General features: G+C 43.3%; 1 protein-coding gene across 1 annotated transcript in view; it reads left to right on the top strand.

Annotated features, from left to right (window-relative positions):
* PIK3AP1 (phosphoinositide-3-kinase adaptor protein 1) overlaps positions 1 to 26110 on the top strand; it is a 104390-nt gene that overhangs the window by 66573 nt on the left and 11707 nt on the right. The window contains exons 9-14 of the mRNA XM_072971701.1: positions 4767 to 4862; positions 11004 to 11204; positions 14044 to 14109; positions 15954 to 16159; positions 19150 to 19222; positions 25527 to 25682. Coding sequence (XP_072827802.1) covers positions 4767 to 4862; positions 11004 to 11204; positions 14044 to 14109; positions 15954 to 16159; positions 19150 to 19222; positions 25527 to 25682 — 798 coding nt within the window. The remainder of the gene's footprint in view (positions 1 to 4766; positions 4863 to 11003; positions 11205 to 14043; positions 14110 to 15953; positions 16160 to 19149; positions 19223 to 25526; positions 25683 to 26110) is intronic.

Here is a 26110-nt window from a genome sequence, read left to right as displayed (position 1 = left end):
CTGGGCTTCCCTGAGGGCAAAGACTCTGGATGCCTCTTATGGGGACCCTGAAGCTATGCCTCAGGAGTTGCTAATGTAACTCATGAGTTGAGAAGTGCTTTGCCTATGAGACACCAAGGCACCTCCTCCACCTGCCTGATATGCGTCTTCTCTCCTTACATGAGAGCTGCTGGTTTGGCACAAGGCTGCCCTAGATGAGGAAGGCCACTTGGCACTGTTCTGCTGACCCGTGTCCTCCCTCCTTCTGAGTATACTGGCACCAGCTTGGCCCATGGTCAACTTGCGAGTCTCAGGGATCAGCTGGATCTAAAAGGCAGTTGGACTGGTGTTCCTACCGTCAGCAGCGGAAAAGTCAAAATTGGAACCTATGCATTTTGACCCTAGTGTCCAAGCCTCTCACCATCCTTCTGAGGTGCCTCAAAGAGGAAAAATAACTCTACTAAGGTCACAGGACTGATACTGAGCAGATCCTAGTTTGTCTACTTCCAAAGTCATGCTCTTAACCATAGGTTAAGGTGTGAACTGTAGAGTAAAAAGATCTCTTTGTCACAGGTGTCTTATTTAGCCCTTCCTCAATCATCATACTCACAGGTGCATGGCTCACAGGAGTCCCTGGAAGATGACTTGATAGTGTAAGTGGACAGGAAAGGGTCAGCGTAGGTCATTCCCAGGGAGTTACGCTTCTTTAGTTTTGCTGTTACATTTCTTCCTCTACTTTTCTCATCTCTTTCCCTCCTCTCCCTTCTTCTTAAAACAAAACAAAAACAAAAACAAGAAACACTTTTATTTTGAACTACTTTTAGATTTAGTGGAAAGTTGCAAAAATACTACCCTTCCTGTATACCTTTCACTCAGGTTTCCTTAATATTAACATCTTACATAACCAGAGTATAATTACAAAGCTGAGAATTAACATCAGTGCAATACCATGAACTAACCTCTGGACCTTGTTCCAATTTTACTCATTTCCCCCTGATGTTCTCTTTCTGTTTGTAGGTAGGGTCCTAGATAAGGTCCCATGGTACATGCTCTTGCTTCTCCTTGGTCTCCTCCAGTGTGTGTTAGTTCCTCAGCCGTTCCTCGTTTTGACACTTCAAAAGAACACTGACCAATTATTTTGTAGAATGCCCCTCAGTTTGGGTTTGTCAGATGTTTCCTACGATTGGACTGGAGTTACCAATTTTGGGCAAGAATGCTGTGGAAATACCGCGTCCTCCTCAGTGCATTGTATCTAGGGATCATGATATTGATATGTCTTATTACCCGTGCTCATTCTTTTTTTCTGCCTTTTCCTTTAATCCACAAAGTATTCAGCACATTAAGATGGGGTCATAGTACCCCAGGCAGAAACCCACATTATTAGTGTCGTAGTGTGCCTGGTTCAGCCAGGGCTGCTGTTGCTGCTTCCATTTTCTTCTACATTTTGTTTTTCTAACACTCTTTGTAGCTCCTTCAATTTTGCAGCTGCATTTTGGATATGGAAACAGTTCTCTCGAACTCAACTGTGTTAGTGAAATAGCTAGACCGTGTGTGACTCTTTGACCACTGCCAGTGGGGTGACCAATTGTGTGTGGAGGATTTGTGCTCTGGTGTTGCCAGCCTGGGGGATTTGGTTATTGGTGATTGAAGCTGCTCTGCCTCCATCAGGTTCTTAGAGATGCTTGGACCCGAGGGGGCTGTGGTTTCCCGGAGGATGCAGCACTGGACATAAAATTTCTCCCTCCCCTCATATCTGGGGGTGTCTGGTGCAAGCAGACCCTTTCCTTCAGGGTCTATTCCTCTGTTGTGTGAATGAGGTGCTTCAGAAGGTGTCTGGGTCAGGGTCAGATGGCTGAAGGGGTGTAGGGGTCAGGGTAGGGAGGTAGAGGAGGGTCCTGCTCCCAGTAGGGCACACCCAGAGGATATGTCTTTCTTCCTAATTTTCTAACTCCATGCGGAAAATGTTCCATAAGACCACAATTAAGCAATTTAAATAGAAATCTCATAAGAGGAGTTTCCTGCTCTTGAATTTTTAAGGAATGAATTAAGTGTGAGTTCTTATCAGAAATTTATTTTTAAAGTTAAAATACCTCTAGGTATGTGTCAGGATCAGTAAGTCACCCTAATTGCTCTATGGTTTACTTTATATAATTCAGTGGTGACAAGAGAGGTTCGCTGAATTGACAGTTTCCTCATTTGGAATCACAGGGCTTTGGACTAGAGGTTATCAAGGTACATTGTAATGTCTCCACTATTTCAGGAAACATTAAACTGAAATGGTGGAAAAAGGAAGTTGGCTTCTCTTTCTTTCTTCCTTTTTGGATAATATTTAAGGTAACACAAACATGATCAGAGCTCTGCTTTTATTTCCATTATTTTTTCAATAGGCTAAAAAACTAAAATATAAAAAGATGAGCAGTGAAAAAAAACTTTCTCTAGTTTTTGTCTGTTATCTTTCTAGTTCCCAGGAAACCTTAATCTTAATTTCTGATCTTAATTTCTTACATTTCCTTCCAGAGTTTCTTTTTGCATATACAAGAAAATACAAAAATAGAATCTTATTTCCCCCTGTTTGGGGGAAACAGGTAGCAGCATATTGATTTTCAAAAATGTATTTCTTCTATAGACTCACAGACATAGAATATAAACTTGTGGTTGCCAGGGGGGCGGAGGGTGGGAAGGGATAGCGGGGATTTCAGAACTGTAGAACAGATAAACAAGATTATACCGTGTAGCACAGGGAAATATACACAAGATCTTATGGTAGCTCACAGAGAAAAAAATGTGACAATGACTATATGTATGTTCATGTATAACTGAAAAATTGTGCTCTACACTGGAATTTGACACAACATTGTAAAATGATTATAAATCAGTAAAAAATGTTAAAAAATGTATTTCTTGAAGGTTCTGATTCATTGAAAATACGTATTCTTTCATCTCACCTCAGATTTTTAAAAAATATACCCACTATGAACCCCCTCTGGAATCCAATTGTCCTCTCTCCCTCCCTGAGGTAACCACTATCATGAATTCAACATTTATCCTTCCCAGAATGTCAGCATGTTTTCATATGTTTAACTACATATTTATGAATTTATAGATCATATATAGTACTGTTTTATAGGCCTTAAAACTTTATATAAACAATATCATACTGCAAACACCAGTCTGCAACTTTGTCACTCAACATTCTGTTCTGTTTTGTTTTTTATTGTATAAAATTTATATTTTGATTATCAGCAGATTATCAAAGTTTGAAACAAAGTCCAGTAAGAGCTATGCTATGTAATAATGTAATATCTGGTCACTTGAATATTTAAAAATCAGCATTTTTTATTATTAAAAAAATCAGTCAATCTGCTAATTGACAGGTGAGCCATAATTTATTTTTAATAACCTTTTGATTTGATTTTTGATTTGGGAATCCATTTGTACATACTTGATCATAATTACCTAGGCCTTTAAAAAAAAGTGTTGATAATGTTTTTCTCATGTATGAATGCAACACAAGTCACTGTGGATAATTTGGAAAACAAAGAAAATTATAAAATAGAAAATAAAGTGTCCATGATCTGAAATGTCCATGATCTATCCATATGACTTCAGAAATAGCCACTATATGCATTTTTTCTTACATTTTTTTATTGAGTAATAGTTATTTTACAATGTTGTGTCAACCACTGTATGCATTTTCATGTATTTCTTTCCAGGTTTTTTTTCTATATAAATGCAAATATTTTGTCTCAAAACTCAGATTATGCCATGTAAAGTTCATTATCCTTAACTTTATGATCATGACTTCTTTTTAATGAATATTCTTAGGAAATGTGATATAAATATAAACATAAAGTCACCAGGTTGTATTTAACTGGTCCCCAAAGATCAAAGTAGTAAGGAAACAGTGTATCTGTGTATACTGATTAAATTCAATTTTTTTCCTCAAAATATAGTATTCAACTTCAAACTACACATTTTGCCTAAGCAAACAAGTCCCTAGTGATTGTGTGATAATGACTTTACTGAATGCAACTTCTTAATATCAAAGCTTTACTTGTAACACAGGGCTGAATTTTTGCTCCCAAAATGCATACTTCAGAGTCACAAAGTAACAGGTCACTTTTGGTTACTCAGGTTTGAGTAGAATCTGCTGTGGTAATTGAATGGTTTTCACATGTCTCCATGGAGTTATGCTTGATAGTGAAAACCAAAGGTCTCTGTGCTTCCTCCTTATAAATGACCAATGACGTGGATGACCTAAAAATAGAGTTCTGGCTGTTATGTTTTTGAGATGGTACTATGTTGATAGAAGTAGCTCCAATACATTCTTTTTAACTGTTGCAAAATGATCCATTGTTCAAATAAACCACAGTTTATTTATTCTTTGTTGTTCCTGCTTTCAATTATTTGTTTGCAGTTTTAAAGAAGGCTACAGTTTTATATTTAAAAGTTAAGCCCATTCATTCAATTGCAGATGTGCATATTTATACATTTTGAGTCCTGTGGCCCAGGAAAGGGCCTGAATGTTGTTTTCCTTTATACCCCATACTTACTGGATGTCCTTATTGAGTAGATAAGATAACTGGATGGATAGATGGATGGATGGATGGATGGATGGATGGATGGATGGATAGAGGAATGAATGGTTAGGTGGATGGTTGGGTAGATGGATGGTTTAATGAATTCCTGAATCTCTTGATTTGTTGAACCTTGTATATCCATCTATAAAATGTCCTTGCCTGTGTGGAAGAACAACATATAAACTCTTAGTCTCCTTTTCCTTCTAGATGTTGAAATGCTTCAGGCCAGTACATCCAGTCCAATCCCCGGAGATGGTTTTTCTCGGACCACTAAGGACTCTATGATCCGCAAGTTTTTAGAAGGTAAGTTGCGGCAGTGAACAGGGAAGAAAAAAGAGGGAAAGAGAAGCAAATGGAAGACATCGGTTCCATATGAGGGTTGTTCCACTCAAGGAATGGGCTTCCATGTACATGCATATGGTGTGACTAAAGGTACTTTATCTCCACAAGCTCCTCCATCAGCCTGTTACAAGTAAGCCAGAAATTCCCACCACTGGAGCCACTCCTTTGGATAAACACATTACCTTCAGCAAGACCTCTTTTAAATGCATGTGTTTGTTTTTCTTTGACCAAAATTTAGTAAGTACCTACTGTAAGCAAAGCACTGTTTTGGATGTTGGCCTGGGGGACACAAAGAAAAATGAGATATGATCAGTACCCTCAAGAGACTTTACTTTCTGAGGAAGGGGGAGAATATAGGAGGATATAACACAGGTATCATTAAGTCGAGGCTGTATTGCATAGTGATTAAGAACATGGACTCTGATCTGTACCCAGTTCCCACTTAGGTTAGCTGGAAAACCTTGGACAAGTTATTTAATTCCTCTGGGTCTTATTTTCCTCAGTTGTAAAATTAGATGAATATTGTGAGAATTAAACGAATTATTGTATATTAGGTCTCAGAGAAGGGCCAGGCATGTAACAAGCAATAAAGGCTTATTTTGTTGTTATTATTATTACTATTGAAGGTTTCAAAGGTGGAGGATGTTGATATGAGTAATTCCTTAATTCTGTTCAATCATTTACAATATATGGTGGGGTCTGTTGATCAAGTAGGTATAGAAAGCAGGGTGTTAAGAGGATGGGAAAATTTGTTTTGACAGTAAAGAGGAAGGAGAAATTCTGAGCAGTGGTAGACGAATAGCAGCCTGGCCAGCTGCCTGTTTTTGTAAATAAAGTTTTATTGGCACACACTGTGTTTGTTCCTTTAGCGTTGCCTATGGCTGCTTTCATACGCTAAGGGCAGAATTCAGTACTTTTGTGCTTAAGGGACCGGCACCGTGGGAATCACCTTCACCCTGCAGGGTAGACAACAACTCCCCCAGGACATTTCATTTTGTTAACATCAGAAAAGCCGTCCCAGAATTTCTTCAAGCCCTGTATAAGATATTCAAAGATGAAAAGATTGGGGCTTTCCCACTAAATGTAAACTTCCTTGAGGTCAGAGCCCTCTAATGAGTTGGGACCAGCCTGGTCAGTCCTCTGGACCCAGAACCCAGGGAAGCCAAAAGCAATCTCCCCACAGCTCAGAAAAGATGCAAAGAAAAAATTCCCAATAAATCACCGGATTGGAAATCCCACAGGAAGAAGGCCCATGCATTATTTATTCATGTATGTTAAACAGGCATTTAATAGAGATTTGTTGACTAAATGGTGCTAGGGAGAAGAAGGAGGGAGAGAGAAGCACCTACTATGTGCAGGTACTGATATATTCCTTTATTATTTCATTTTGTCCTAACAGTACTCCTATGAGTAGGTCTCAGAGGGAAATTAGGCTCAGAGAAGTTATATATCATGCCCAAGATCACACAGCTTGTATGTAAGTGGGGCAGAAGGCATACAAAGCCAGGTCCGCTGAGATTCTCGAAGCCATGAGGATATTGCAATCAGGTCCCAGTACAGAACATTGAAGCCTGTCACCAGGAGGGAGGCAGAGAAAACCTGTCCCAGTCCAGGGACAGAGGGTGGGAGGCAAGCTTCTGTCCTAAATCTTTTTGGTCAGTGGAGAGCAGAGTAGGGCAAAGGTTGCAAAAGAAGCAGTGGAGCATGGAGGTGAAGAGCACACACTCTGGAACTAGCTTTGCTGGGTGCCAATCTGGCTCTAGTTGACTTTGGGCAACTTACTTAAAAGTGCACAAGGCTCTAATTTCTTCATCTGCAAAGCGAGAATAATGATCGTAGTTACTCCACTGCATTGTTACAGAATCAAAGGAGATGATGTGGGCAATACACTTGGAATAGTGCTTGGCACAGAAGAAGTCCTTGGGAAGGATTTACTGTGTCATTTTGATGCTGAGGAGAAGGATGCAGGAGCCGTTGCTAGTGAGGGCTCCAGGCCACCCTCACGCTGCAGCCCGGACACCAGGGCGTACTTCCAAGCATCCTTCAGCTTTGGGGGCTGTGCTCTCTTTTCCCTAGTCCTAATGAGATGTATAACTGAATCCCAGATGTAAAATTGAGATGACAGAGCCTAGCGCTCACTTCCTTTTCCTGCACCGACGGGTGGCAAATGAAGGTGATATCAGTGTTTTCTTAGTTGCTTTACATGGGTTTCTGAGTGGATCCTACAGGAGATGATAAAGGGGAAAGCCCTTTGCCAAAGGGCAGTACTGTTCAATTAAGGTGTGGTTGCTCTCTTTGCTCAATGACTAACAATCACCCAGCTCATTGGGCCACTGCTTTCTTTTTTTAAAAAATATTTTTTGAGCTTTATTGAGGTATAAATAACAAAAATTACACATATTTAAGGTATATAATTGATAATTTCATATAAATATACATTGCAAAGTGATCATCACAATAAAGCTAATTAGTATTCATACTTCACATAGTTACCTTTTTTTTCCTTTTCATCCCCCTACCCACCTCCCCTCTGGCAACCACCTGTTTGTTCTCTGTACTATGTTTCTGTTTTGTTATGTTTGTTCATTTGTTTTGCTTTTTAGATTCCACATATAGGTGAAATCATACTATATTTATCTTTCTCTGTCTGACTTATTTCACCAAGCAGTAATACCCTCTGGGTCCCTCTATGTTTTCACAAATGGCAAGATTTCTTTCTTTTTTATGTCTGGGTAATATTCCATTGTGTATATATGCCACATCTTCTTTATTCATTCATCTATCAATGGCCACTTAAGTTGCTTCTGTATCTTGGCTATTGTATATACTGCTGTAGTAACTATTGGGGTGCACATATCTTTTTGAATTAGTGTTTTTGTTTTCTTCTCATAAATACCCAAAAGTGGAACTGCTGGATCATATGACAATTCTATTATTAATCTTTTGAGGAAACTCCATGCTGTTTTCCATAGTGTCTGAACCAATACACATTCCCACCAACAGTGCACCAAGATTCCCTTTTCTCCACATCCTTGCCAACACTTGTTATTTGTTGTCTTTTATATAACAGCCATTCTGACAGGTGTGATACCTCCTTGTGCTTTTGATTTCCCTGATGATTAGTGATGTTGAACATCTTTTCATGTGTCTGTTTGGCATCCATGTGTATTCTTTGGAAAAATGTCTATTCAGGTCCTCTGTCCATTTTGTAATCCTTTGTGTTTCTGTGGTGTCAGTTGTAACTTCTCTGCTTTCATTTCTGATTTTATTTATTTGGGCCTTCTCGCTCACTCTCTCTTTTTCCTTGATGAGTCTAGTTAAAGGTTTATCAGTTTTGTTTAACTTTTCAAAGGACCAGCTCTTAGCTTCATTGATCTCTATTGTTTTTGAGTCTCTATTTCATTTATTTTTGCTCTGATATTTATTGTTTCTTTTCTTCTTCTAACTTTATTTTTTGTTTTGTTTTGTTTGGCTTTTTTTTTAAAATTCTTTTAGGTATAAGGTTAAGTTGTTTATTTGATATTTTTCTTGTTCCCTGAAGTAGGCTTATAACTTCACTCTTAGAACTGCTTTTTATAAGTCTCATGGAGTTTGGATTGTTGTGTTTCCATGTTCATTTGCCTTCAGGTATTTTTTAAATTTCCCCTTTGATTTCTTCAGTGACCCATTGGCTGTTTAGTAGCATTTTGTTTAGCCTCCATGTATTTGTGTTCTTGTAGTTTTTTTTTTTTTAACTTGTAGCTGATTCCTAGTCTCATGTTGTTGTGATTAGAAAAAATGCTTGATACAATTTCCGTCTTCTTTAATTTAGACTTGTTTTGTGGCCTAGCCCATGATCTACCCTGGAGAATGTTCCATGTGTACTTGACAAGAATGTGTATGCTGTTGTTTTGGGATGCAATATTCTTATATATGTATCTATTGAGTCTATCTGGTCTAATGTATCATTTAAGGCCAGTGTTTTCTTACTGATTTTTTTATCTGTCCCTTGATGTAAGTGGTGTATTAAAGTCCCCTACTACTATTGTATCACAGTAAATTTCTCCCTTCATGTTTACTAATATTTGCTACATGTATGTAGGTGCTCCTATGTTGGGTGCATATGTATTTACAATTGTTATATCTTATTGTGGGATTGATCTTTTTTATCATTATGCATTGTCCTTCTTTGTCTCTGTCACAGTTTTTGTTTTAAAGTCTATTTTGTCTAAGTATTGCTACCCTGGCTTTCTTGTGATTTCCATTTGCATTGAATACTTTTTTTTTCATCCCCTCACTTTCAGTCTGTGTGTCTCTTTAGATCTGAAGGGGGTCTTGTTTTTTTATCCATTCAGCTACTCTATGTCTTTTGGTTGGAGCAGTTAGTCCATTTACGTTTAAAGTAATTATTGATAGGCATATACTTATTGAAATTTTGCTAATTATTTTCTGGAGTTTTTATAGTTCTTTCTTATTCTTTTCTTCTTTTGTTCTTATCTTTTGTGGTTTGATGACTATCTTTAGTATTATATTTGGATCTCTTTCTCTTTTTGTGTATATATCTGTTATAGATTTTTGTTTTGTGGTTACCATGAGGCTTATATATAACCACACGTGTGTGTGTGTGTGTGTGTGTGTGTGTGTGTATAATATATACATATATATTTTAAGCTTGATCTCTTAAGTTCAAATATATTCTAACAACCCTGCATTTTTATCCACCTTCATATTTAATGTTTTGACTTCATATTTCACATCTTTTTGTTCTCTGTATCCCTTCACTATTTATTGCGGATATAGATAATTTTACTACCTTTGTCTTTTAACCTTCCTTCTAGCTTTATAAGTGGTTGGTCCATTGTCTTTGTTGTATAATTGCCTTTACCTATGAGATTTTTCCTTCTTAATTTTCATATTTCTAGTTGTGCTTTTTCTCAGCTTAAAGAATTCCCCTTAACATTTTCTATAAAGTCACTTTAGTGATGCTAAACTCATTTAGCATTTGCTTGTTTATTAAACTCTTTATCTCTCCTTCAAATCTCAAATGATAGCCTTGCCAGGTAGAATATTCTTGGCTGTAGTTTTTTTTAAAAAATCACTTTAAATGTGTGGTGTCACTCCCTTATGGCCTGCAAAGTTTCTGCTGAAAAGTCAGCTGATAGTCTTATAGGAGTTCCCTTGTATATAATTGTAACTACTTGCTTTTCCCTTGCTGCTTTTAAGATTCTCTCTTTATTTTTAATGTTTGTCATTTTAATTACAATATGTCTTGGTGTGGATCTCGTTTTCAGCTATTATTTATTCAAATATGTCCTCTGCCCCTTTTGATCTCTTTTCTCCTTCTGGGACTCCTATAATGTGAATGTTAGTATGCTTGATGTTGTACTAAAGGCCTTGTAAATTGTTCTAATATTTTATAATAGTTTTTTCTTTTTTTCTGTTTGGTTAACTGATTTCCACTACTCTGTCTCCTAGTTCGCTGATCTGTTTCTCTGTATCATCTGATATACTGTTGATTCCTTCTTGTGTATGATTTAAATTTCAGTTACTGTATTCTTCAACTCTGTTTATTCCTCTTTATATTTTCTAACTTTTTGTTAAGCTTCTCACTGTGTTCATCTGTTCTTCTCCAGAGTTCATTGAGCATCTTTTTGATCATTACCTTGAGCTCTTTGTCAGATAGATTGCTGACCTCTATTTCACTTAATTCTTCTTCTGGGGTTTTATCTTGTTCTTTCAATTGGGACATATTTTTCTGTCTCTGATTTTGCCTAATTCTGTTTTTATATTTATATGTTAGATAGGTTGATTGTATTTTCTAATCTTAGAGAAGAACTTTATGTAGAAGACGTCCTCTGGGGCCCAGTAGCACATTCCTCTCTGGTCACAAGAGCTATATGCTCTAGTATTGCCCCCTATGTGGGCTAGGTGGGCCCTTCTTTTGTGATGAGGCCAACCACTGTGGGCATGCTGGTAGGTGGGGCTGGCCCTACCAGGCCCTGTCTCAAGCGGAGGCTGCCAGCCACTGATGGGTGGGGCTGGGGCTTGGGGTGGTTGGTTGTGGGGCCCAGCGGGCCACAGGGTTTGGCAATTACTTTCAGTCACCTTTTTCTATGTTTCTAGGCAACACCATAGGAATGGCCAGTTTGGAGAGGGACACGCACCGTCTTGGTCAGGAGGAGGAAGATGTTTACCACACAGTGGATGATGATGAGGCCTTTTCTGTGGACCTGGCCAGCAGGCCCCCTGTCCCAGTGCCCAGGCCAGAGGCCAGTGCTTCTGGTACTCACCACCTGTCTGACAATGAACCATACATTTCTAAAGGCAAGTATGGCAGGAAATGATGCCCAGTGGGGTCTTCAGAGCCTCCCAGCAGGAATTCCCTGGATCCTCTACCTTCTGAACCACTGCTCAGAGACCGTCCCCTTCCGAATGGTCTTCAACCAGCTGCAAGGGACAGAGTCAGAGCTTGGGGCTGATTCTGGAGCTAGGCTAGGGGCAGTGATCAGATTCAGTTTTCTGGCCTTCCTGGAGGCATTCATGCACAGTATGAAGACAGAGGTAAACAAGATTTTCCTCTACTCCAAATGGTAAAAGCACTGATAAATTTTATCTCCTGAAACTCTTCTTCCTCCTCTTCTTCTTGTTAGTAAATTTTAATAGCTAACATTTATTGAAATCTACCCAGAGTACCCTATCTAGAACATGTCATTTAATCTTTACAATAATCTGTTAGGTAAGGGCCATTATCATCCCCTTTTTATGGATGAGGAAAATGGAGGCTTACAGAGGTCTAATGATGACCACATTAGGAGAGCTGGAATTTGAACTCAGGGAGTCTGACTCCCACAACCCTGGCTTTCAGGCACCATACTGGGCTATCTACCTACCTACATTGATACAGATTGGTGAGAATTGGGTTTTGACTTCTTCATAATGATCCCTGGGACATTTGATGCTTCTAGCATTGTCAGTTTCACTATCTTCTAGGACTTGATTTTATTAATATGATTATAAGTAGTTTAAGAGTATGAGACTTGCCAGATTTGTGCACATGACCTCCATTTCATTTTTAATAGTGTAAGCAGGTTGTGGAAGATGTGGCAAAAGATCATGAACTGGAGAAGGCAGCCCTCAATCAGAGCTGCAGAGGTAACAGGGCTAGAGTTGTCAGATAAAGTACAGTAAGTATGAATTTCAGACAAACAGCAAATAATTTTTTAGTGTAAGCCCCAAACATTGCACTCTTTTTTGCTTTTGGTTTTGCTTTGTTAAATCTGGCAACCCTCAACTGGGTAGAAATACAGTTGAGGAATATTATGTATGGCCGAATGCCGTCAGTGCTCGTGGTTTGCCATCCCTTGGGCAACATCTCCTTTGGTGTGTGTAGCAGACACTGTTGGTGCCCCACCCACACACCTCTAGCTCTTTACGTTTCTGTGCCTACTGGCTGGACCCTGCCTGTCAGAACCTGTGTCTTAGCCTAATGACTTCCTCTAGCAACCAGAGCCTCCCTTGCCCTCTTACAGGACAGGCTGGAAGAGTTGGGGAATTGTCACTTTTGGACACCCCCCTACCAGCTGCTGACAGAATGGGGTTGGTGGCTGACTACCCTAGCTTACTGACCCCTCTACTGGGAGAACACCAAAGTGCATGTTCTGCATTGTTTTCCAGAGCCCCCCAGCTTGCCCACCATGGTGATTCACTCGATAACCCACTGTTTTATTGCTGTATCCACTTCCCTGTCATTTCCATCACCGCCCACATTGACTACTTGTACTTGGATCCTTGTCCCCAGGTCTCCTTCTAAGGGAACCCAAATTAATAAGCATTGAAATATATACTGATAATGCCTAAATGGCAGGAGGTGGGGAGAGGGTGTTGATGGCCTAGCTTATGGTGGGGAAGCAGTTGGGACAGGTGATTCCTAAAGAGCCCTGTTGGACTTGCTAGGAAACTGTGGGGAAGCAAAGGACAGGAGAGAAGCAGAAGATAACAAAAAAGGCAGTGATTTGGAGGCTAGAATACCTTAGTTCAAGTCCTAACTCTTATATTTTTCAACTGTAAAGTATGGGACATTAGGTAAATAATTTGACCCTCTTTAACTTCAGTTTCCTCATCTATAATATGGGTATCATAATAATATATGTGTACATTGATGTATAATAATACTCTGCCAGAGCCTTATCATGAAGGTCAGATGAAATAATGTATAGGAAACTATTTTATAAACTATAAAAAAAACTGTAGAGACATCACTTATATTAACTAGCATGCCAAGATATTGCTGACCTATTGGCATCAATCTCAGGGTTTAGATGTGAATAATGTTAAGGAAATCTAACATGGAGCGCTTACATGTGCCAGACACTGTTCTAAGCACTTTCCAGGTATTAACTCATGTAATCCCCACTACAGCCCAGTGAAGAAGGTACAATTATCATCCTCATTCTACAGATCAAAAAACTGAGGCCAGGAGAAGTCAAGCATCTTATCCAAGATTATATGGCTCATAAGTGGCAGAGCCAGAATTTGAATCCCAAAGTCACGTGCAGAGCCCTGGGAACCATAACCACCATGCAGTACCACCACTAAGTGAACGTTTGTCAATTTCCAGCTTTCCTATGAGCCTTTATGGGTCCACTGCGCATCGGTGACTTTATCCAAGTCCCTTTAGAGTTGTGTACACATTTTACCTGCTCCACTGCTCCGAGTTCTGTCTTAGGACACTTGCTGATATGCTAAGTGGCACTTCCTTTTATTCTCAAACTTCAGGGCCTTCCGTGGCTCGCTTCAGGTATTCAGGGATCCAGCACACGTCCTTGTTCACAGTACCCCTTTCTTTAATGATCTCTTAAATGCTGATCATGTCCTCTGGCTGACTTTGTCTTTCTGGTTTGAGACTTTGTCTGTATGATCTGTCTTCATTTCATAATTTCTATTGCTTCTGCTCATTAGTTGCCTCCTTCTAGAGTTTTGGTTTATAAAACTGTGTATAGTGGTCCAAGTAAGATGTGACCTATTATTATTTTTTTTGGCACAAGATTTTGGTGAACTTTTTTCTGGTAAATGTATAAAATATTACAAGGCCTTTTAGAAAGGCTGTAAATCAGATTACCAAATATCTGATTTTGCTTTACTTAGATTATTCTTTATCTCTTAGTTTTTGCAGAAAAAAGCCAAGAGCGGCCTGGGAATTTATATGTTTCTTCAGAAAGCCTCCGGAAAGGTAAGCCAGATGTCCTTAGCTTCCTTTCGTATAACCTGGACTTCTAGGTGGTTGAAGTGTTTACATTTCAGTAATTTTCAGGTGTAACAGCTCCTTGGCATTGAAAAACAGAGAGGTTCAAGTGATACCTTAGGTAGAACTGTTCTGATGGTAAAGGGAGAGGAGATTGGGGTGCTTTAGAAAGTTGCACAAATTGATTATACCAATAATATTACTGCGCCAGAAGGTGTCTATAATAACAAACAAAAGTACAGTTTAAACATTGAGACTGATGCCATCGGATAAGAGTGGGCGGCCCAGCATCCAGTCTTTACCTGGTAGATTTAGCCCTACCGTGCTGTTAACTTACCCTACCTGTATTAGCTGGAGCATAGTTTAATTCAACTGTATTTGAGAGACATTTTGCTTACCATTAGGTAACATTTTTCTTTTTTTCAAAAGATCTTTTAAGGAAGTTTGAAGAGATAAGTGATTTTTTATTCTTCATTAATTTCTTTGTGCCAAACAGAGGCAGTCAGTATTATCCCATTGGTGATTCTTTTGAAAAGGAATCATGACACCATCTAAACATTTGAAAACATCCCCATGGACTCCAGCAATAGGAGATTGGATCTGGTTGGCTTGTGCATTTTTTTTCCTCCTCACGTTCCATCTCCCAATACAATTAAAGACAGCCTTGAAAAGGGCAAATGTGGGAGAAAGGTGTGTGAGTGTATGTAGACAGATGAGTGAATGGTTGGTAAGAATGATAGATAAGCTTCTTGGAAGTTTTTTCAATATGGGTGAAGTCATCTCTTTTTCCTTAATGTCACCTCTCTGAATCGCAATGCCCAAATGGGGACCTGCTGGAGAAATTTAGAATCAAAGGTAGCCCTAAAGGAAATGAGCAGTAGAACGTCAAGTTGGTTTCACATGCCCCAGTGGCTCCATCACCTCTGCAGGTAGCTTGTTCCCCGCAGAACTTAGTGAAGTCACAGCCTGAGCAAGAGGGGTTGGTTTCATATTTACCTAGACTCTCCAAAGCAGGGAACTATACATTTTTTGTTGGGAGGAGAGGTTGGCACGGGAACAATCCAAGAAGAGCCAGTTGGGTCCCAGCAGGTAATTTATACCTGGTGACATTGGACCTGGGTCATGATCCCATTAGCATTTCAGTCTTCTCTGGGATCTCGTGCCCATGGGTCCATAATCATTGTGCCCCATGCTGCTAAGATGGGGAGGGCTGGAAGTGGTGCTGGGAGAAGCATCCTGGTTAGGCGTTCCTGTATGTTCTCTTTTGGGAGTGGAGTTTAGTCTAAAGCAGTGGTTCTCAACTGGCGGTGATTTCTCCTCCACCGCACTCCTCACCCTGCCAGAGGTCGTTTGGCAATATTTGGGACATTTTTTGTTGTCACAACCAAGGAAGTGGAAGCTATTGGCACCTAGTGGGTAGAGGCCAAGGATGAGGCTAAACATCCTACAGTGCACAAGACAGCCGCCTCCGCAACAACAAAGAATTATCCGGTCCAGATTGTCAATAATGCCGCAGTTAAGAAACACTGCTCTAAATTACTCTCTGAATCACTCCAGTAATTCAGGCTTGGGGGATTCTGTTGACTCATCCAGTGGACGCCACACCTCCCTAAAATGTTGCGGCCTCATCTACTTTAGTGCAACAGGCTTTGAAATTACTAGCTGCTTCCCTCTCCTTGACTCCACGTCATACCTCCCCCTTCTTGGTTCCACGTGTAATTGTTCTTTTGAGACACGTCCTCTTGAGCCCGTTAAGCCTCATTAACACTACTCACCCGGTCAGCTCTCCCCAGTGAGGGAGCTATCAAGCTGAGTTTCACCATCCTTTCCAGAGCCACCTGTCAGACCGTGGAGGGACAGGCCTCAGTCGAGTGTATATGACCCTTTTGCTGGGATGAAAACACCCGGCCAGCGGCAGCTCATTACCCTCCAGGAGCAGGTGAAGCTGGGCATCGTCAACGTGGATGAGGCCGTGCTGCACTTCAAAGAGTGGCAGCTCAACCAGAAGAAGCGGTCTGAATCCTTTCGCTTCCAGCAGGTAACTGGCTCTGGGTGGAATTAGGTTCACATCTGTTTCTCTGCTAGGCAGTGGAGGAGAGCCGAGTCCATGGCTGTCCTGTGTATTGTGGTAACTGCACACCTGCGGCTGCTTGTTTGAGTGTCCTGGTGAGTCAGTGCGTATGTGTATCTGTCAGCCGCAGTTTGTAACCACATGGCTCCCTGGCTGAGGCTGGATGGCTTTTCCTGGTGTTATGTGGCTACAGAGCAGGAACCAAAACTCAGCTGTAAACTGTAATTCTGCGCCTGCCGCTTCCTCTGTGTGTGGCCCTATACTTTTGCTTTCCAGCTTTTTTCTTTTCAGAGGCCCTCTCTCTGCTCATAGTGCCAACACTCCCACAGAACTATCACACTTTAGAACTCAAAGAGAACTTGGACAGCTCCCAAGAAATATGATTAAGTGAACAAAACAAGTAGCAGACATAAAACTACCCAAGTTAAACACACTTGCGTGGAGGTCATAGCTCAGTAGTAGAGTGCATGCTTAGCACACACGAGATCCTGGGTTCAATCCCCAGTACCTCCATTAAAAATAAATAAAATATAAAGACTGCTCTAATATACTTAAAAAAAAAAAAAGCACACTCACACACACACACAAACTCCGTAGGCATGTGTGCAAACACAAGGCAAAGATCCGGGAAGGGCCACCTCGTGCCCATCCCAGCAGTTCCAGCTCAGGAGGAGGCTGGATTGCAGGGCTGGGCTGTGAGAGGAGACTCTTGCTATTTACACAAGGATATACAACCCCATACAGTGAGAAGTGGGGATGTGAGTCCTAAAGCAGCATTTGTCCAGCTCTGACAACAGTCTGGGGCACTGTGCTAAGGTCTGAGTTGACCTACTCTCCTCCGCCCCTCACAGCATGCACGTGAAATGTGTCATTGCTCCCATTTTATAGACAACTGAGGCTCAGAGAGGTGAAGAGGCAGAGTCAGGATTCTCATGATCCCTTTCTCACTCCAGAGGCTAGGCTCTCTTCACCACATCATCTGCCTACTGAGTGCTTCCTAAACAGGGTCACTTGCTCTGCGGGCTACCTCCCTCCCTCTAGGGGTTTGAACGCAGGAACCCAGCGTCTTCCTCACTGGGGAGACCCAGGCTGCAGTGCTGCTAGGAACAGGCTGGTCCTAGGCAAATACAGAGTTTCTTTCTCCTTGCCAAGTTGGTGCCACGTGGCAGGTCTTTTGGAGCAGCCCCAGCTCCAGAGCCAGGCAGCCTGAGTTCAGCCTTGTTCTGCCTATTGGGGCTGGATAACCTTGGCCTCTCTGTACCTCCGTGTTCCCATCTCTGAAATCTGAAGGGAGAGGACTAGATGATGTAAACCATGTGAAGCTATTAGCATGCCCGGCACATAGTAAATATATAACAAATGCCAGCTATCTTTCTTTATCCACATCCAGGAGGCTTCTTGCCTTCCCATGAACTTGCCTGAACTCTTGTGTGTAGCAGATGACTGGATTCATGTTAGACATGGCAGAGAATCCCAGTCCTGGGAGCTGAGACTACTCCGTGCTCTGACAGCCTCCTGGTACTTCTGGAGTGCCCTCCCCTCCATCCAGGGACTGGAGGGTGTGAAGACCATTCCTGGACTGCCCTGTCATCCTTTTCTCCACTCTCTGTCAACCCCACTGACTCCTTCACTTCTCCCTCCCACCAGCAGGCTCCATCCAGGTTCCCTTCTCAGTGCAGGTGTCTCTTATGTCTGTCTCCAGTAACACCTTTCCAGCCACCAGCTGAGCACTTCCCCGAGGTGCCCTAGACGTAACCTGTGGCACGTCCAACAACAAACCATCCCTCAAGGCTGCTTCCCTTTCCTGGCTCCATGTTTCTGTTCATTGCACTGTTACCTTCCAGAGGCTGAGGTGCAGACCTCAGAATCTCTTGGGCCCTTCCACACTCCCCTATATCCAGCCAGCTGCATGTCTTGCTCTGTCACATTCTTCGTCTTGCCTCTGCTCCTTTCTTTGCATTCCCAGCCACATCCCATGCTGGCTTGTTTTGCCTGCATCTGCCCTATCACATCATCTCCAGGTGGGTCTCCTTGCCTCCAACTCCTTTCCTTCCTCTCTGCCAGACCTTAAAGCTATGGCCAGCCCACAATTTCCAGTGTTTCCCTGCTGCTTCCTGGACCAAGCTCAGTCTCTCAGCTGCAGTCACAACCCAACCAACCTTTCAGTCCTGCCTCCGTGGCTCCCTCGTGGAAACCTTCTGCTCCAACCCGGTGGTCTGGATGTTAGTCTCTGGGGCATTTCCCTAGACAGCTCAGACACTTAACTTCAAGATGGTTGCTGTTTATTGACTAAAATAGCAACAAATTTCCACCCTCACATGTCTGTTCAACATTTATTGAATGAACACAATAGAGAAGACTGCAGAATTACAGAAAAGTACAAGACCTGGCCTCTCGCCCATCGAGAGTTCACAGTACCTCCAAAGAGACAATACCCACACACGCACACACAGAGGACAAGGCAGCATAGCCCAGTGCCAGATGGCATGGGCAGCACTAAGGACTGGAGCAATCTCGGGGAGCTTAGAAGGTGACCTATGCTTGGAACAGACAGAGTCATGGAATCAGTGTTCCTCGGGGTCAGGGGAACGGTGTGAAGACACAATCTTAGAGTCAGAAAAGTGGGTAGAGAGTTTGTGAGCAGGTAAGAGGCTGGCTTGGCTGAGGGATGTGTAAGAAGGGTGATGGGTTTATAAGACTGAGAAGGAGCTGGGAACCAGAGAGGAGGGGAGATACTTTGTTGTGGACAGGGTATCTTCTCTTCAGGCACAGCGTCTAAAAGGATGTGGATTTCTCTGGGGGCCGATTGCAAATGCACTCAACCTCATTTGCATGTTGGAAATGCTATTGCAATGTGATATATCTTGCAAATAGCATAAAATTAGAAAGAAACTCTAATGCCCAGAGGGTACAATTCTGGTGTATACTTTAAAAATAAACTAATTTTTTTTTTCCAGGAAAATCTTAAACGGCTGAGAGATAGCATCACGCGAAGACAGAGAGAGAAGCAAAAATCAGGAAAGCAGACAGGTATGTGGCTCCCTGGGGGTGCTGCACGGTGAGGGGCTTCGCTGGTCTGTTTCCTTGACTGTCCTTTCTGCTGGGGCCCAAGTGGGCAGACTGCTTGCCCAGCACCTGTCACCGTGTTTACAGATCTGAGTCCCCCACAAGGGTATGAGGTCCTCTGGGGCAATGACTCTGTCTTGTTAATTCTGTGTACCTAGAAACTGGCGCATGAGGCATGTCAGCAGATGAATGAATGGATGGCTTGAACTCTGCAGCTCTCCACCCTGACCCCTATTCAAAGAGGATGATAATGCTTTCTCCCCAGGCACCTGACTCTCCTCTTGGTGTTTAGGAAAATGCTTTTTTTGAGCAGACAAAGGAGAAAATCCCATTCACATAGTGTCTGTTTCTGACTCAAGCAGGAAACTGTGTCATTGGTGTCCACAGCATATACTGCTTTAGAAGCCTGGTCTCAGGTGCAGCAGGGCTCCTGCCGTGAGTAGTGGGGTCCAATAGCAGGGCCATGGATTCCAGTTGTGCATACTGAGGACCAGACCCCTGTATTCCCCTTGACCCACCCTCCCCTAGGTACTACTCACCTGGCACCACCACCCCTGAGCAAGGAGTGGGCATTTGCCCACACTACATATTCGTTCTGAGAGCCTCTGGCATGGTAGGTCTCTGTGATTTACACTGGCCAGGCTTATACCAAGAGGAGCTGGCAAGAAAAGGCTTTCAGAGAAACTCAGCTCTTGAATGGAGCCCCATTACATAAAGAACTAAGTCTGTGCATAACTTCTGTAGTCTGTCTCCAGCTGCCATCAACAGCCTGATTTCCCACGAACCTGGTCTGGCTGGTAACAGCCTCGTCTTCAAACAGGAAATCTTCCTGCCACAGGCCCCTTGCTTATGCCTCTTCCTCCTCACTTGTATGAGCCTACTGGGCTGCAAGATCCAGCCCTGGCAGCCCCTTCTCAGTGAAGCCTTCCTGGACCACTCCTGGCCATTGTACTCCTTCTTCATCTGAGCATCATTAGAACCTACTATCCCTTCCATTCATCTGGCACTTCTCTTTTGCTGCCTCTGATTGTTGCTACTTCATTCCTTCAAGCCATCAGCAATTCCCAAAAGTTCTGCCTCCAAACTACATGTTAAATCTGATCATTTCTGACCACTTTCCATGCCACAACTGCATCTAACTGCATGCACACCATCATCTCTTCCTGAATTAATGCAGCAGCCTCTTCAGTTGTCCATTATTACTCCTCTACATAGTCCTACAAATCATAGCAAATGACCTTTAAAAATAAGGAATCAGATGCCACTCCCTTGCTCTTGTCCCACCCAGACTAAATCCCACTCCTCACTATGGCCTACAGGCCCTCCATGATCTTACCCCTGAGCTCATCCTCCACTTACCCCCACACCCCATGCTCTAATCTCAGTGGACTCCCTTTTGTTACTCTATCAAGCCAGAAGCATTCTCTCCAGGGACTTTGCACTTGCTGTCCCACACCCCCCCCAAGACTTCTTTTCCCATATCATTCCCCACAGGCTCTTTTTCATCCTTCAGAGATACCTTCTCTGCCATTCTCTCCAGAGCAGCCCTCCACGACTCACTTCCTATGCCATTGCTCACCCTCTTCTCACAAATCATAGACTGGAATTATCTTATGCTTCTGTCCTTATGGTTATTTTCCACCCCTTCCTCATACCTACTATAAGGTCTGTGAGGGAAAGAACTTGTCTGTTTTGTGCTCTGTTGAATCCCCAGTGTGTAGCACAGGACATTGGTGGAACTTAGTAGATCTTTGTTGGAATGGTTGATTTGAGTAAAATGTTTGGTGACACCATTCACCCATTCCATAAACACTTACTGAGCACCAGGCATCCAGCCAAATAGACCCATAATACATGATCTTTACCATCTGGTAGCTTTTGAGCTAATCTTTTATTTGTGTAGGTCTGGTATTCTCTGCTAGAGCCTGTCCCACAATGCCTAGCGTAGTGTTTTGCATACAGTACAGTACTAGCTAGAGAATATTAAAGATTTTGACAACTTGGAAGAAGAGGAATAAAGGGGCTAAAACCATGGCAGAAGGTCAGAGGGGTCATCCTCAGGCACCTGCTTGGGTGACTAGGTTTTAAATGTATGCTGCCACTAGCCACGCTCTTACTTGTCTGCCTCCGGATTGAGAGAAGGAGAAAGGAGAGAAGGCAGAAAATCTGGTTTAAGAACTGCACAGTTATCCTAGGGTCAGACAGTAGGGCTCCAGGTGGTAGACGGGCTGAGGTGCTTTTTAAAACTAGAGCACATGAACTCAAAGATGGAAAGAAGCCTTGGTTTACATGGGACATTTCAAGCTTTTAAATATACTCATCATCAAGAAAGCTGCAATTTGGTGGAGCAAGCAGTGCTTAAAGGCTGGGGAGTCACAGCGTGGGAGTCCTGTGTGCTCGGCCGTCTGGGCTCCAGAACCAAGCTACTGGTGTCACCACACCTGGGCCACCCACCCAGGCTCCATCTGGGGCCACTGCAGATACTCAAGCAAGACAGACACGCATACTGAGGAGCAGGCTTCAGTCTGGGGGCCAGCAGGACTGAAGTCAAGTTCCTGCTCTCTGTTCACCTCTAACTAGCTGGGAACCATGGGCAAGGTACTTCACCTCCCTGAGCCCCAGTCCTCGTCTGCAAAATGGCACTAATAAAAGCGCCCACCCAGTAGGGTTGCTGCAGAGACTAGATGAGTTAGGATATCACTGGGGTCCTGGCACACAGAGCACCTTAAACACCGCCTGCGCACTGGCTGGCATCCTCTCAGGCAGGGCCTCCAGGGAAAGTGCGCTGGGCTGGGACTCACCACCCAGGGGCCAGGTCCGGAATCATGGCTTTTAAGACATTATACAAAGTTCACCCAAGGCTACTCTAGCTCTGAATAACTGATACCCACCAGCAGCTCTAGTCTAAATTAGAATGGTCAATGTCTAAGTGTTTTCAAAGGAGCATGAGTCAGGTGCCCTCCCGCCCCTGCCACCCTGTTCCTCAAGAAGCAGACTCTCTGACTAGGATTTGGGTAGGGGGGAAGGCAGGAAGGGTTAAGTATTTTTTACTTTTTACACAAGGGACTTTTACTAACGTCCTAACTAGTAAAAGTTTAAACTGTCTGATTTGACACTGAACAAGAATGGCTGGGGACCACAAGCAGTCCACATGGGGAGAATGCTCTATCCAGCAGCACCAAGAGTCTCCCTTCATTTATGTTTTCTATTGTGGTAAAATATACATTACGCAAAATCGACCCTTTGCACCTCGGTGTACAAGTTGGTAGCAGTAAGTACCTTCACAATATTGTGCAGCCGTGAACGCTGTCTGTTTCTTCCCTGACAAGGATTTGAGTGCAAGTCGCTGATGTGGGATTTCCCAGGGAGCCCAGTGGAGGGTGGGGAAGTGAGAGAGGAAGGGAAGGCAGCTAGCAGCATGCAGTTAGCACTTCATCTCCCCAGAGATGCTGGGAGTCGATGGAGAATACCCTGGAAGAGTTATCCCTCCCAAGGGGCATTTAGACACCAGCTCCTATGTCTTGGGTTGAGGCCTGCCAGGGAAGGAGTGCTTGTAATCTGGCTACCAGAAAAAGTTCGGGCAGTTGGAAGTTGGACCCTGTACTGCATGGTGAGGCCCAAGGGCATCAGAGCCAAAGAGAAGGCATCATTAATGAAGGTTGAGTAAATGTGATATACTAGATAATTGCATAAAATTCGATTATATATTTAGTGACATTCTAGCTTGTAATTGCCTGTTCCAGGGATTTTCACAAAGATGGGCCCGGTGCTGCTGCATCCGTGCTTGTGAGGGAAGGGTAGGAACTGGGGGTGAGTCGAGGATGGATTGGAACAGGGTTTGGGTCTGCTTATTCTGCTGCAACCATTGCAGCTCCCTTAAAAAAAAAAAAATCTGTTTTCCACATTGAGCTGCTGTTTTCTCTAGAGGAAAGAATTCTGCTTCACACACACACACACACACACACACACAAAATTTGAAAGCGATTGACACAGGATAACATTGACCTAAAGGAAAATGAGGGTTGATGAATGGCGTTTCTGCTAAAGGACCTTTTCCAGGAATGGCGACCACTCTACTCAAGGACTGACTCTATTCATTTGGAAACCTCATTTGCCTTAGAAAAGAAAAACAATGAGTATTTTTCTTTAATTTGAGTTAAAAGAACCAGGACGATTAAAAAGTAAGAGTCTGTTTGTAATAACTTGCCAGTCTTTCTTCAGCCCTAGGAGCTGTTTTGCTCTCCCTGGGGTAGTGCAGAGAGCTGACACTGTAGGAAATCAGCAGGGCTGGCCTGACTCGTGACTTGCTGAACGCCCCGGCCCCACAGAGAAAAATATCAGTGTTTGTGTTCTGGACGTGTCTGTGACCAGTGCAGGGCAGGACCAGGAGGAGCAGGCTGGGTCCCAGGAAACCTGGGTTCTGATCCCTGCTTTGTCACTGAATCCCTTCATGACCCAGGACTTTTAACCACTCTGTGCCTCAGTTTCCTCATCTGTGGTTACATGTGACTCACCTGCTTAACGGAGGAGCCAACTTCAAAGGAGGGATAACCACACATGTGAGTGCACTTTGGGAAAAGTGCTACACGATAGAACGATGGTAATTATTCTTCCTGGCACTGTTCCTCTATCCAAAGAATATCAGGATTTTGTGGACACTTACACTGGCTCTACTTGATTTTTTGAATGTTCGACTTCCAACTTTTTTCCCTGTGTATTTTACTTTCCTTCCTTCTCAAACTGGTGGAGAGTCAAAAATTGCCTCATTGAAGTGAATTAAGCAGGCGGGAACCTCCCTTTCAAAGATTGTTGTTAAACAGCTAGGTCAAAGCTGGGGGTGAGGTGAGAAGTGTGTCACCTGTTTGGGCTCTGAGACACCGTGGGCTCACACCCACGTGCGGGACACCGGCTAGTCTCTGCCCGAGTACTTCCAAACTTGGGCAGGTGTTTCCACTGCTCAGTTGTAACCAAGAGAGCCCAAGGATGTGTAAAAGATCTGTGTTGGACACGAAAAAGACCTCTGTTAGACAGAGACCTGGAGAGCTGTGTTAGTACTTGGAACAGCCACCACCCTTGGAACTAGAGTGTCTAAAACCAGGAAAGCTAGAGCCCGTGCAAACCAATAGTCCACCCTTTTAAAATCCTCTGTGCACTCGATCTGCCCTGCCCTCACACTTGCTCTTTCATTCTGTTCTAGTTTACCCATTCGCCCTCCTTGGCAGGATTCTGGCTTTGGCAAGCGGAGCCACCTTGCCGCTGCGCTCCCTGAACTTCCTGCTGCACCTGAGCGAAGGGGAGGTGATGGAGGAAGTGGCTCCCCAGAAATAAGAGCACACGTTCCCCCAAGTACACCTGAGTTTCTACCTCTTCCCAGAGGCCCTGCCTCATAGCATCTGGGGTAGAAATCTAGGGAGGAAGAAAGACCAACCACTGGGCAAGGCTAAGCCAGTAAAGAGGCAGAAGAAGAATCCGTCTTTCTGAGTCTGTGTGGCCTTAAACCACTGGCCAGACTTGCAAGTCACAAAATCTTTCATGGGTCTGATGGATCTCCTTTCCTGAACCGTCTGGGTCATTGCTGTCAGTTGTGACAGCATCATCTGTCATTTATGAAGGGATTGAGAAGCAGTCTGAGTAGCGGGTAAGAGCCTGGACTTTGGAGCCTGGGTTCAAATCCCAGCTGGCCCACTAACCAGTTGTGCGATGTGGACATGGGGACATGCTACTTCACATCTCTGTACCTTTGTTTTTGTTGGGAATGATGACAATAGTATTTATTTCATGGGTGTTGGGAGGATTCAAGGAGCTAAAAATATGGAAGCTTTTAGAGCTCTGCGTGATGCACAGGATAACTTATTATTACAGACAATGGGGCTCATCACCCCTCTTGAGAAGGGGAAGTAATTCAGAGGGCTTGACTGACTGACTCAGGCTCCACAGCCAGAGAGTGGCAGAGCTGGGGTGCTAAGCGTTTCCCTAACTGCACCTTCTTTCCGCTGCCTGCTGGGAAAGCATTTCTCTGCCCTTTTCCACATTCCTTCATCCCAATCTTCTGTCAGTGATGGCCATGCAGGATTCTGTGGCGCTTCAGTGCTGTTGAGCAGGATCCCCACCCGCTCCCCGCTCTGCTTCTGCTCCTTCTCTCCTCTCCCCTCCCCTCCAGGCACCCTCCAGGTTCAGGTGAAGGAGGCAGGCGGAGAAGGAGCAGCCCAGCAGTTGGGTAAATGGCATCCGATTCCTTAAAGCTTATCCCTTTTCTCTCTAATTCTAGACTTGGAGATCACAGTCCCAATCCGGCACTCACAGCACCTGCCTGGGAAAGTGGAGTTTGGAGTCTATGAGAGTGGCCCCAGGAGAAGTGTCTTCCCTCCAAGGACAGAGCTAAGACGAGGAGACTGGAAAACAGACAGTACCTCCAGCACTGCAAGTAAGCAGGTGACCCCCCCGGTGCCTTCACAGCTGAACTCCGGTGGGTGCCTTTGGGCTTTGGAAACATGCTGTATTATGAGCTCAGAAGATCTTCATTGGAGCCTGATTTGGGCTTGGGAGATGTAAGAAATGGGGACACTTAGCCTGTGAAGTTCTCCTTTTTTCAGGGGGTCAAAGATCCTGTACACAAATATCCCTTGAGGCCAGATTGTGTGATAATTATCACTCTATCACTTTTATAAATGATAAAGCTTAATCATAATAGTAGTTAACATTTGTTTAGCATTTGGACTATATGTTAAGCCCCCTCCACAGATTCTCTGATTTGATTCTCACAGCCATTCTATGGTATAGCTGCTATCACCTCTATTTATCAAGGAGAAAACCGGAGGCTTAGTGCCTCCCTCTATGTTAAATAGCTAATAA

The sequence above is a fragment of the Vicugna pacos genome, chromosome 11 (assembly GCF_048564905.1).
Source record: "Vicugna pacos chromosome 11, VicPac4, whole genome shotgun sequence".
Classification (NCBI taxonomy): Eukaryota; Metazoa; Chordata; class Mammalia; order Artiodactyla; family Camelidae; genus Vicugna; species Vicugna pacos.
This window is presented reverse-complemented; position numbering and strand designations above follow the sequence as displayed.